Genomic DNA, 13,025 nt, shown 5'->3' with positions numbered 1-13,025 from the left:
CATCCATGATGGTCACGATGTAAAAAAGATGTAGAGACTCTAGAAAGAGTGCAGGCAAAAGCAACCAAGAGGATTAGGGGACTGGAAGCTGAAACGAATCACAAGTTTTCAGCGCAGGAAGAAATCTTTCCTTCCTGGACGGTATTGAAAACGAAGCCTGTCTCTAAACCCAGTTCCCGATGGCTATGCAAAGCAGGTGGCACAACTGTGTTGACCAAGCCAAGATTGGCTGCATTAACAGAGGGATAGAATCAAGAACATGGGAAATTTTTCACTTGTTAGTCTTAATTGCACTTTTAACTGTTAAATTATGAGATTTGGATTTAATTTCTTTTTAACTTTTTCATTAGATGTTTTTTTATTGTTGTGAGCCGCCCTGAGTCCGGCTGGAGATAGGGCGGCATATAAATCTCAATAATAATAATAATAATAATAACAACAACAACAACAACTTACATCCTCCGACGATACCTTAACAGTTCCTAGGTCCTTGGTTGGGACTCAAGCTGCTGAGCTATTAACCAGCCTCGAAGGCTGTGACTCTCACTAAAGATAATATTATTATTATTATTATTATTATTATTATTATTATTATTATTATTATTATTATTATTATTATTATTATTATTATTATTATAATGATTGCTAAAATCATTCACTGGAAATTGTGCCAGAAGTTTGGATTTGAGTACAGCAAAAACCACTGAGAACATCAGGTTGAGAAAGTTTTAGAGAATGAGAAACTCAAGATCTTGTGGGACTTTAGGATTCAGACTGACAGGCACTTGGTCCACAACACACCTGACATAACAATAGTTGAAAAGAAAAAAGTATGGTTCATTGACATTGCAATACCTGGTGATGCACGAATTGAAGATAAGCAGCAAGAAAAAATCACAAAGTACCGGGACTTGCAAATTGAAGTTGAGCGACTGTGGAAAAAGAAATCGTGTGTTGTCCCAACTGTAATTGGAGCCCTCGGAGCAATACCCAAAGGGCTACCCCGCTATTTAGAAATTCTAAATTTGCCAGACTTGAACATTTTGACTCTACAAAAAACCACCTTACTCGGAACAGCTTACATCCTCCGACGATACCTTAACAGTTCCTAGGTCCTTGGTTAGGACTCGAGCTGCTGAGCTATTAACCAGCCTCAAAGGCTGTGAATCTCACTAAAGATTAAATAATAATAATAATAATAATAATAATAATAATAATAATAATAATAATAATAATAAGTGTTAGTACCACTCTATAATGCATTTTGGTAAGGCCACACTTGGAATCCTGCATCCAGTTTTGCTGGCCACGATGTAAAAAAAGTTGTTGAGACTCTAGAAAGAGTGCAAAGAACAGCAACAAAGAGGATTAGGGGACTGGAGGCTAAAACATATGAAGAACGGTTGCAGGAACTGGGTATGTCTAGTTTAATGAAGAGAAGGACTAGGGGAGACATGATAGCAGTGTTCCAGTATCTCAGGGGCTGCCCCAAAAAAGAAAAAAAGAGCAACTAAGAGGGTTGAAGGCCTGGAGACTAAAACGTATGGAGAACGGTTGCAGGATTTAGGTTTGGCTAGTGTAGAGAAAAGGAGGACCAGTGGGGACATGATAGCAATATTCCAGTATTCAAGGGGCTGCCCCAAAGAAGAGGGAGTCAAGCTATTCTCCAAAGCCCCTGAGGGCAGGACAAGAAGCAATGGGTGGAAACTCATCAAGGAAAAAAACAACTTAGAACTAAGGAGAAATTTCCTGACAGTGAGAACAATTAACCAGTGGAACAACTTGCCTCCAGAAGTTGTGAATGATCCAACACTGAAAGTTTTTAAGACGATGTTGGATAACCATTTGTCTGAAGGGGTGTAGGGTTTCCTGCCTAAGCAGGGGGTTGGACTAGAAGACCTCCAAGGTCCCTTCCAATTCTTCTTATTCTATTCTATTCTATTCTAAAATTTCCATCCAAGCACCAAAAAAATAAACAAACCAGCATCAAATAGCTTGTGTTGGGTCCCTCATTTGTAAAATAACTTATGTTTCTCTTGAGTCCTTCTCCGTAAACTGACGTTCTCTTTTCTTTTTTGTTTCCTGTTGTGGCAGGAACTGAAGGGCGGGAAAGCCTATTCCAAGGTAAGAGAACACACCAAGCCATCCAGAGCAAAGCTGTGTTAGATGATGATCGGGTCTGGGTTTGCAAACACGCCTTCCCTCAGCCGTCTCTTGAAACTTGGGGGCAGATCTGGGTTCCTCTTCCTAAAATCCAAGAGAGTTTAGAAGATACTGGTTGTAAGACTGCTAGAGATTGCAAAGTTAAGCAAGCCAATTTTGCACAGGGTCTCCAGAGCTCCTTTTAAACACCCTTCCCCAGAACCAGGAGTGATACCTGTACATTGTACCCTAAGTTTTAAAGTAATCTTGGGATCTAGAGTTTAAAACAACTCGAGAGATCCAAAAAAATTATCTAAAACCCGGAGGAAAAATAGCAAAAGTTTCTGAACATCCAGCGTAAGATGCTTCCTTCCGGCCCGAAATTGATACCACCACCACCAAAACCTTGTTCAAACATGTTATAAGGTGTGAACCAAGCTATTCTCCAAAGCACCTGAGGGCAGGACAAGAAGTGATGGGTGGAAACTCATCAAGGAGAGAAGCAACTTAGAACTAAGGAGAAATTTCCTTTCAGTTGGAACAGTTAACCAGTGGAACAACTTGCCACCAGAAGTTGTGAATGCTCCAACACTGGAAGTTTTTAAGATGTTGGATAACCATTGGTCTGAAGTGTTGTAGGGTTTCCTGCCTAAGCAGGGGGTTGGACTAGAAGACCTCCAAGGTCCCTTCCAACTCTGTTATTCTCTTCTCTCCTCTCCTCTCCTCTCCTCTTCTCTTCTCTTCTCTTCTCTTCTTTATAAAACATATAAAGAACGTTTGCTGGAATTTGATATGTCTAGTTTAATAAAAAGAAGGACTAGGGGAGACAGGATAGCAGTCTTCCAATATCTCAGGGGCTGCCCCAAAGAAGAGGGGAGTCAACCTATTCTCCAAAGCACCTGAGGGCAGGACAAGAACCAATGGGTGGAAACTCATCAAGGAGAGAAGCAACTTAGAACTAAGGAGAAATTTCCTGACAGTGAGAACAATTAATCAGTGGAACAACTTGCCTCCAGAAATGGTAAATGCTCCAACACTGGAAGTTTTTAAGCAGAGGTTGGATAACCATTTGCCTGAAGTGGTGTAGGGTTTCCTGCCTAAGCAGAGGGTTGGACTAGAAGACCTCCAAGGTCCCTTCCAACTCTGTTATTCTATTCTATTCTGACCTCTTTTTAAACCCCAATTTAGACACCCTGATGGCAGAAATCTGCAGGCCAGGCCATTGGAGACAAAGGCACTAATGGATTTCAGGGCCAGCCGTGGTTTGATGAAATCTATCACTTCTGGACCGCAGCGATAACAAAGGACTCTTAACAAGTCTAAAACAGGAATCTGGCCTGAAACAGAACCAAAACTGAGTCTTTACGGGTCATTTAACCCTGGCCTGGCTCTTTGGCCCGAGGCTATTTATAGTCTTCCCCCAAAAATAAGACAAAGTGTAAAGTGTAAGATATAAATTCCGGCATAATTCATTGCTGAGGATAAACGAAAGACAGGTGTTTTTTTTTTCTCAGCTTGGCCGAGAAGAACAGAGATTTGTCGTGTAAGGACAACCTGTCCCCTGAACAGTGAAGCGTTCAAATTGTTCTAACTTTACACACCAGTAATTTTGCCAGTTGTAAAATATTGAAAATATATCTGTCTCTCTGTGTGTGTGTGTGTGTGTGTGTGGAGAGAGAGAGACAGAGACAGAAAAAAAGACAGTGAGAGAAAGAGAAAAAGAAAGAGAGAGAAGGGGGGGACATAGAAAGAGAAAGAGAGAAAGAGAAAAAGAAAGAGAGACAGAGAGAGGTGGTACATAGAAAGAGAGAGAGAAAGAGACAAAGAGAAAAAGACACAGAAAAAGAAAGAGAGACGGGGGACATAGAAAGAGAAAGAAAGAGAAAAAGAAAGACAAAAAGAGAAAGAGAGACAGAAAAAAGAGACAGAAAGAAAGAGAAAGAGACAGAGAGAAAAAGAAAGAGAGACCAGAGGATATAAAAAGACAGAGAAAGAGAAAGAAAGAGAGACAGAGAAAGAGAAAGAGAGACAGAGAAAGAGACGGGGGACATAGAAAGAGAGAAAGAGGAAAAGAAAGACAGACAAAAAGAAAGCGACAAAAAAAGAAAGACGGGGGACATAGAAAGAAAGAAAGAAAGAAAGAGAGAGAGAGACAGAAAAAGAGAGACAGAGACAGAGCAAAAGAAAGAGACAGGAAAAAAAGAGAGAGACGGGGAACATAGAGAGAGAAAAAGAGAAACAGAAAGAGAGAGAGATCAAACGTCAGACACATTTCCCTGTCTGCTGTTAACTAGCTGTTGTCCATCCACTTACAAGATATCTGTACAAGGAGTCCTCAGCTTATGGCCACAATGGAGCTCAACATTTCTATTGCTAAACGAGACATTTTGTGAACTGAGGCTTGCCCCATTTAATGACCTTTCTTTCTTGCCCAGTTGTTAAGTGAACCACTGCCAGATGGATAAGTCCATCTGGCTTCCCCATTGACTTTGATCATCAGAAGGTCGCAAAAAGGGATTTGCATGACCCCGGGACGCTGCAACCGTCATAAATACGAGTCAGTTGTCACGCGCCTAAATTTTGATCACATAACCATGGGGATGCTGCAAGGGTCATAAGGATGAAAAGCAGTTGTAAGTCACTCTCTGTAACTTTGAATGGTCTCTAAACGAACCGTTGTAAGTCAAAAACTACCCATAGTTTCCCTACTATCCCTGAGGATTCAGGAGTCCAGGCTTGTGTTGTCTCTTTGTCCACTCCTAACCGGCAAATGTGGGACACGGTGGCTCAGTGGCTAAGACACTGAGCTGGTCGATTGAAAGGTCGGCAGTTCAGCGGTTCGAATCCCTAGTGCTGCCGCGTAACGGAGTGAGCTCCCGTGACTTGTCCCAGCTTCTGCCAACCTAGCAGTTCGAAAGCAGGTAAAAAATGCAAGTAGAAAAATAGGGACCACCTTTGGTGGGAAGGGAACAGCGTTCCTTGCGCCTTTGGCGTTGATTCATGCCGGCCACATGACCACGGAGACGTCTTCGGACAGTGCTGGCTCTTCAGCTTTGAAACGGAGACGAGCACCGCCCCCTAGAGTCAGGAACGACTAGCACAGATGTGCGAGGGGAACCTTTTTTTACCTTTTAACAACCTTTTCTGGAGATTTTGCAAATCTCTTCCCCCTGGCTCTTTTAATTTGCACAAAGTTAGCAACTCCTGCGTTGCGTTTATATCTAAACCTCCCTCCGTTTTTTTTTTTAAGCCAAGCCAAAAGTCGAATCGACGCAGTTCACCCATAGACGGAGGGAGAAGAAGAAAGGAGCAGGCTGACCTGGTTCGGAACAAACTCAAAACTTTTTTTTTTTTTTTTTAAGCTGTAAAACATCACACATAATTTGGCACGTCGGCGAAGAGAAACAGGAAGTGGGTTTCGTGCAAAGACTCCGCGTGCAATTCTGCCACGCGGTTTCCGAATCGCTCACAGGCTTCGGAGAACAGTCGAAAGATTGGTTTAAATGTGGTTTTGGGGTTTTGTTTTGTTTTTTTGCAGCTGTGGGAAGAGGGGAAACTGCAGGAAATGTCACCCCCCATCAGCCACCCCCTGCCTGTTTCTGTGGGTCTTCTGCAACGCAACATCTGCGTCGAGACTAAAAGTTAAATTTGATTGTATCTCTTAGGCCTTGAAAATGAAGTAAAATCAAAAGCATCCCCCTCCTTCCCCATTCTTTTTCTAGTTGTGCCTTTAATCAGTTTGTCTCTAATCAGACCCTGGAGAACCTCTTGACACTCTTACACCAGGGCTGAAATCCAGCAGGTTCTGACGGGTTCTGGAGAACCGGTAGCGGAAATTTTGAGTAGTTCAGAGAACCGACAAATGCTACCTCTGGCTGGCCCCAGAGTGGGGTGGGGACGGAGATTTTGCAGTATCCTTCCCGTGGAGTGGGGAGGGAATGGAGATTTTGCAATATCCTTCCCCTGGAGTGGGGAGAGAATGGGGATTTTGTAGTATCCTTCCCCTGGAGTGGGATGGGAATGGAGATTTTGCAGTATCCTTTCCCCCTGGAGTGGGGAGGGAATGGGGATTTTGCAGTATCCTTTCCCCCTGGAGTGGGGAGGGAATGGAGATTTTGCAACATCCTTCCCCTGGAGTGGGGAGGGAATGGAGATTTTGCAGCATCCTTCCCCTGGAGTGGGGATGGAAATGGAGATTTTGCAGCATCCTTCCCCTGGAGTGGGGATGGAAATGGAGATTTTGCAGTATCCTTTCCCCCTGGAGTGGGGAGGGAATGGGGATTTTGCAGTATCCTTCCCCTGGAGTAGGGAGGGAATGGAGATTTTGCAGTATCCTTCCCCTGGAGTGGGGAGAGAAAGGGGATTTTACAGTATCCTTCCCCTGGAGTGGGGAGGGAATGGAGATTTTGCAGTATCTTTCCCTCTGGAGTGGGGAGAGAAAGGGGATTTTACAGTATCCTTCCCCTGGAGTGGGGAGGGAATGGAGATTTTGCAGTATCTTTCCCTCTGGAGTGGGGAGGGAATGGGGATTTTGCAGTATCCTTCCCCTGGAGTGGGGAGGGAATGGAGATTTTGCAATATCCTTCCCCTGCCACGCCCACCAAGCCACGCCCACAGAACCGGTAGGGAAAAAAAATTGGATTTCACCCCTGCTCCATACAGGTAGTCGACTCGACTTCCAACCACAATTGAGCCCCAGATTTCTGTTCTCAGGCGAGGCATTTGTTCAAGGGGACTTTTGCTCCCTTCTATGGCCTTCCTTGTGGAGCGAATCACCGCCGTTCTCAAGTTAGTGGCCCGGTTGTTAAGTGAACCCGGCTTGGACTTTGCTGTCGGAAGGTCATAAAAGGGGGAATCGCGTGACTCACTTCGCACCACGGCTGCGACCGTCGTAAGCATGAACTGGTTGCCAAGTGTCCCGATTTCGAATCACATGACTTTGAATGCTACAAAGGTCGCAAGTGTGAAAAACGGTCCGAAGTTACTTTTTTCAGTGCCGTTGTAACTGCAAACGGTGACGAAACAAATTGTTGTAATTCGAGGACTACCTGTGTGGTGTTGTTTTTTATAATGTGCCTGGAGATGCTTCCCTTTCAACCTTCTTCCTAGCTTTCCTCTTCTCCCACTCTCAATTCTTTCTCTCTTTCCCCGGGCTGGCGGCATGGATTCCGGGATGATCTTAGGACAAAGAGTGCCTTATTATATCTGTGTACACATACATGGGAGTGAACCTTTTCCACATCAGTGACCTGGCGTGTTCGGTGTCCTTGGTTATGCAACCTCTCCGGGCGAGTTAACGCTTTCCTTGCCAGAGTACTGAAGATAATCCTAGTTCTTTCCCAGGACAATCAGGGTTTTCTGAAAGTCAAGGTCAAGGTTAGGATAGTGAAAAGAACAGAATAGAGAATAGAATTAGAATTAAATTTAGAATAGAATAGAATAGAATAGAATAGAATAGAATAGAATAGAATAGAATAGAATAGATTAAGGAATAGAATAGAATAGAATAGAATAGAATAGAATAGAATAGAATAGAATAGAATAGAATAGAATAGAATAGAATAGAATAGAATTCTTTTATTGGCCAAGTGTGATTGGACACACAAGGAATTTGTCTTGGTGCATATGCTCTCAGTGTACATAAAAGAAAAGATGCATTGTCAAGAATCATCAAGAATAGAATAGAATAGAATAGAATAGAATAGAATAGAATAGAATAGAATAGGTTAAGGGATAGAATAGAATAGAGTAGATTAAAGAATAGAATAGAATAGAATAGGTTAAGGAATAGAATAGAATAGAATAGAATAGAATAGAATAGAATAGAATAGAATAGAATAGAATAGATTAAAGAATAGAATAGAATAGGTTAAGGGATAGAATAGAATAGAATAGGTTAAGGGATAGGATAGAATAGAATAGATTAAGGGATAGAATAGAATAGATTAAGGAATAGAATAGAATAGAATAGAACAGAACAGAACAGAACAGAACAGAACAGAACAGAACAGAACAGAACAGAATAAAATAATTTTGGAATGAGGATCCAGATTGTTAGGGGACAATATGCTGTTTAGTATACTGTCTTTGGTGTAAGCTGCCCAGAGTCCTCGGAGAGTGGGCGGCAGACAAATATGACTAATAATAAATAGAATAGAATAGAATAGAATAATATTGGAATGAAGAATAGAATAGAATAGAATAGAATAGAATAGAATAGAATAGAATAGAATAGAATAGAATAGAATAGAATAGAATAGTATGAAAAGAAGAGTAGAGTAGAGAGTATAGAATAGAGTAAATGGAATGGAGGGGAGAAGATAAGATAATAGAGACTGAAATAATGAATAGGAATAGAATAGAATTTGGAATAGAACAGAATATGGAATGCAATGGAATAGAATAGAATAGGAGAATGAAATAATGAATACAATGGAATGGAATGGAATAGAAATAGAATAGAAGAAACACTGCATTTTCTGGGTCTTCTTAAATTGTCTTGCAAGGCAGAATAATAGAGTTGGAAGGGACCTTGAAGGTCTTCTAGTCCAACCTCGTGCTCAGGCAGGAAACCCTATGCCATTTCAGGCCAATGATTGTCCAATCTCTCCCAAACGGCTCTTCCTGGAGCGCACAAGGGATTGTAAACTTGTGATTCGCCTGGAACCTGTAGCTTTTCATGCATCCTGATCCTCCCTCTGTTGCCTTTACAGCTGGGTTTCACCGACCTGAATTTAGCCGAATTTGCAGGCTCGGGCCTGACCGTCCGATGTTGCTTGTTGGAAGGATACGACACCAAGAACACCAGGCAGGACAATTCCATCCTGAAGGTAAGTCTGAAGGACCTCTGGATGGAGGAAAGGATTGAGGGGCGGGGGCGATGGACAGGGGTGGCGGCTGAGAGATGTGCCGGAGATAAAAAAAAACTACCCTGTTTCCCCCAAAATAAGACATTCCCCTGATAATAAGCCCAATCGGGCTTTTGAGCGCATGGCAATAAGGCCAAGCGCTTATTTCAGGGTTCAAAAAAATATAAGACTTCGGTGGCTTTGGAGAATAAGTTGACCCCTCTCTCCAGGTCCTTATCAAGAGCCCCTGTGTTTTAATTCATTTATTTCGCACACCCTTTGCAGGTTGTTTTTCATGAGTTTTCCTTCTCTCTCTTGTATTCATTCTTTGGCAGGTCACGATTGGCATGTCCCTCTTATCCGGAGATCCTTGTTTCAAAACGTGAGTCTTTGGGGAAGCTTAAAACCCTTCGGGGAGGGGGTTTCAAAGGCCAGGTTATCTCCATAGCTCTTAATGTCCTGCTGGTGGCTGAAGGAGAAGATTGGAAAGGAGAAAAACAAAGAGGATCCAATCTGGGTCGGCGACAACGCCCAAAGGTTCTGTCTTCCGAGCTTTCAGACTCGTCCTGGAGCCCCATCTTCAGGGAACTTCTCTCTAGTAGAGTGTGTGCTTTCTGGACTCCATTGGTAGCCTCACAACGAACAAAGACGCACATTCAGTTTTGCAGCTACTAAGATTGTTGGACGAGCAGGGACAAAAACAGCCAGGGAAAAGAGATTGAAGCCTGGGGAAACAGGCCCCTCGTCAGTCAACAGGAGTGCTGATTTTACCACCAGTCTACCAAGTACTTAAGGGATGTGGTGGCTAAGATGCCGAGCTTGTCGATCAGAAGGTCGGCAGTTCAGCGGTTCGAATCCCTAGTGCTGCCGTGTAACGGGGTGAGCTCCCGTGACTTGTCCCAGCTTCTGCCAACCTAGCAGTTCGAAAGCATGTAAAAAATGCAAGTAGAAAAATAGGGACCACCTTTGGTGGGAAGGGAACAGCGTTCTGTGCACCTTTGGCATTGAGTCATGCTGGCCACATGACCACAGAGACGTCTTCGGACAGCACTGGCTCTTCGGCTTTGAAACGGAGATGAGCACCGTCCCCTAGAGTCGGGAACGACTGGCACATATATGCAAGGGGAACCTTTACCTTTTTACCAAGTACTTAGAAGGCGAGGGCTGGGCAGCCGATGATTTAAAAGCCAGCCATCAACACACCCCAAGCGACACACACAAAACCAGGCACCCTGTAAATACCACACACAGCACACACTCTTGCTAGAGAGAACTTCCCCGAAGATGGGCTCCAGCCCGAATCCAAAAGCTCGGAAGACTTAAAAACCTCTGATCCCGGCGACCGGCCCAGATTGTGGATCCTGCAACATTTATCCCAGGACACGTTAGATTCACAAAAAATAAAAGAGGTTTTGTATTTTTTAAAAAAATCATTGGAACAAAGCGACAGGTGTGCGATTGTTGACTTTCCAAGGAGGTGGCTGCTGATTAGCTACCAGCAGCTCAGAACATACCTGCCAGAGGTGTGGCATTTTGCAGTAGGCAAAAGGTGTTGGCAATTTAATACCGGTAACCAAGGCAGCAGAAGAGAAAACAAACTTGTTGCATAGGTGTGTGTGTGTATATGTGTTTGTTTGTTTATTTGTTTGTTTATTTGTTTGTTTGTTTTTTTGCAAGACCAACCTTGTCACCAGCTCGGTTGAAGTCCGCCGGTGTCAAAATGGTGTCTAAGGCCCGCGAAGGCCCCCCCCCTGTTTTTTTTTCAAAGTGGGAGGGGGAGAGAAAAGAGGAAATTCCAGCCGCATTCCCAGATTGCTCAGTTTCCAGTGCTTTTATATTTCCATCTCCAATCCAAGATTTGTCCTCTTGGGTTGTTGGTTTTATTTTTATTCAGCCCTCCTGAAGAGCTTTGCTTAAATTCGGGGCTTTCTTAAAAGGCCCTCTTTTTTTTTTTTTTTTAATTTGATTTATATGCCGCCCTTCTCCGGAGACTCAGGGCGGCTTACAATGCGTTAAGCAATAGCCTTCATCCATTTGTATATTTATACAAAGTCAGCTTATTGCCCCCACAAACTGGGTCCTCAATTTATCTACCTTAGAAAGGATGGAAGGCTGAGTCAACCTTGAGCCTTGGAGAGATTCGAACCAGCAGTAATTGCAGGCAGCTGTGTTAATAACAGGGTGCTTTAGACCACTGTACTACCAAGGCTCTTGTTCCACCTTCTGTTCTCTACTCAACTTTTGACCTGGCTGGTTCTTTAATTATTTGATTTGTTTATTTGCATCCCGCCTTCATTAGTTTTTGCAAATAATTTGAGGCGGCGAACGTACCCCAACACAACTTCCTGCTCCTCTTTTCCCCACAACAACAACAACAGCCCTATGAGGTGGGCAGGGCTGATAGAGAGGGACTAGCCCAAAGTCACTCGACCAGCTTTCATGCTTAAAGGTGGTACTAGAACTCAGCATCTCCTGGTATTGATCCAAAGTCAATCAGCTGTAAGAACAGGACTAGAACTCACCGTCTCCTGGTGATCGGCCCAAAGTCACCCAGCCGGCTTTCATGCCTAAAACAGGACTAGAACTCACCATCTCCTGGTATTGGCCCAAAGTCAACCAGCCAGCTTTCATGCCTGAGACAGTACTAGAACTCACCCTCTCCTGGTATTGGTCCAAAGTCAACCAACCAGCTTTCATGCCTGAGACAGTACTAGAACTCACCCTCTCCTGGTATTGATCCAAAGACACCCAACCAGCTTTCATGCCTGAGACAGTACTAGAACTTACCCTCTCCTGGTATTGATCCAAAGACACCCAGCCAGCTTTCATGCCTGAGACAGTACTAGAACTCACCCTCTCCTGGTATTGGTCCAAAGTCAACCAACCAGCTTTCATGGCTAAGACTGGACTAGAACTCATGGTCTCCTAGTGAGTGATACAAAGTCGTTCACCCAGCTTTCATGCCTAAGACAGTACTAGAACTCACCCTCTCCTGGTATTGATCCAAAGTCAACCAACCAGCTTTCATGCCTGAGACAGTACTAGAACTCACCCTCTCCTGGTATTGGTCCAAAGTCAACCAACCAGCTTTCATGGCTAAGACTGGACTACAACTCATGGTCTCCTAGTGAGTGATACAAAGTCGTTCACCCAGCTTTCATGCCTAAGACAGTACTAGAACTCACCCTCTCCTGGTATTGATCCAAAGACACCCAGCCAGCTTTCATGCCTGAGACAGTACTAGAACTTACCCTCTCCTGGTATTGGTCCAGAGTCAACCAACCAGCTTTCATGGCTAAGACTGGACTAGAACTCATGGTCTCCTAGTGAGTGATACAAAGTCGTTCACCCAGCTTTCATGCCTGAGACTGTACTAGAAGTCACCCTCTCCTGGTGATTGGCGCAAAATCACCCAGCCAGCTTTCATGTCTAAGGCTGGACTAGAACTCACCGTCTCCTAGTGATTGATACAAAGTCGCTCACCCAGCTTTCATGCCTGAGACGGTACTAGAACTCACCATCTCCTGGTGATTGGCGCAAAATCACCCAGCCAGCTTTCATGGCTAAGGCTGGACTAGAACTCACGGTCTCCCACTTTCTAGCTTGGTTTCTTAGCCACTAGATCAACACGGTTGTGCAAGACGGCCACCCCAGCTTTATTCTTTCCAATAAAAGCCCGTTCTGCCTTTTCACAGCCCGCCCTCCACGGCCAAATCCGTGGCCATCCCAGGACAAGACTCGAGCCTGCAGCTCACCTGCAAAGGGGAGGGAACCAGCCGGACTGTAACTCCCAGCACCAACCCACCGTCTTCGATCGGTTCCATCCGTCAGAACAAGCCCAGGGCCACCATTCTGGGATCAGGTATGAACACAGGATATTTTCTACCCCGGTCCAAAATTTGGGAAAGATTAAAAAAAATGAAAGGTATCAAGGCACTTCACTTACGTGATTCTCCTCCTCACCTCCAAAATGCAAAAACGGGATCTAAATTTTTAATAGCCTTGGTTTAAACTACTCAGCTTCCTTATTTCACT

At 43.9% G+C, this 13,025-nt stretch overlaps 1 protein-coding gene across 1 annotated transcript in view; it reads left to right on the top strand.

Moving 5' to 3' along the window:
* EEIG1 (estrogen-induced osteoclastogenesis regulator 1) overlaps positions 1-13,025 on the top strand; it is a 63,693-nt gene that overhangs the window by 43,790 nt on the left and 6,878 nt on the right. The window contains exons 4-7 of the mRNA XM_070955570.1: positions 2,095-2,124; positions 8,856-8,972; positions 9,326-9,372; positions 12,686-12,852. Of these exons, the coding sequence (XP_070811671.1) occupies positions 2,095-2,124; positions 8,856-8,972; positions 9,326-9,372; positions 12,686-12,852 (361 nt within the window). The remainder of the gene's footprint in view (positions 1-2,094; positions 2,125-8,855; positions 8,973-9,325; positions 9,373-12,685; positions 12,853-13,025) is intronic.

Source organism: Pituophis catenifer, unplaced genomic scaffold, assembly GCF_029215685.1.
Source record: "Pituophis catenifer annectens isolate HBS135680 unplaced genomic scaffold, rPitCat1.0.hap2 SCAF_17, whole genome shotgun sequence".
Classification (NCBI taxonomy): Eukaryota; Metazoa; Chordata; class Lepidosauria; order Squamata; family Colubridae; genus Pituophis; species Pituophis catenifer.
The sequence above is the reverse complement of the archived record's forward strand: the minus strand, read 5'-3'. Positions and strand labels throughout refer to the sequence as shown.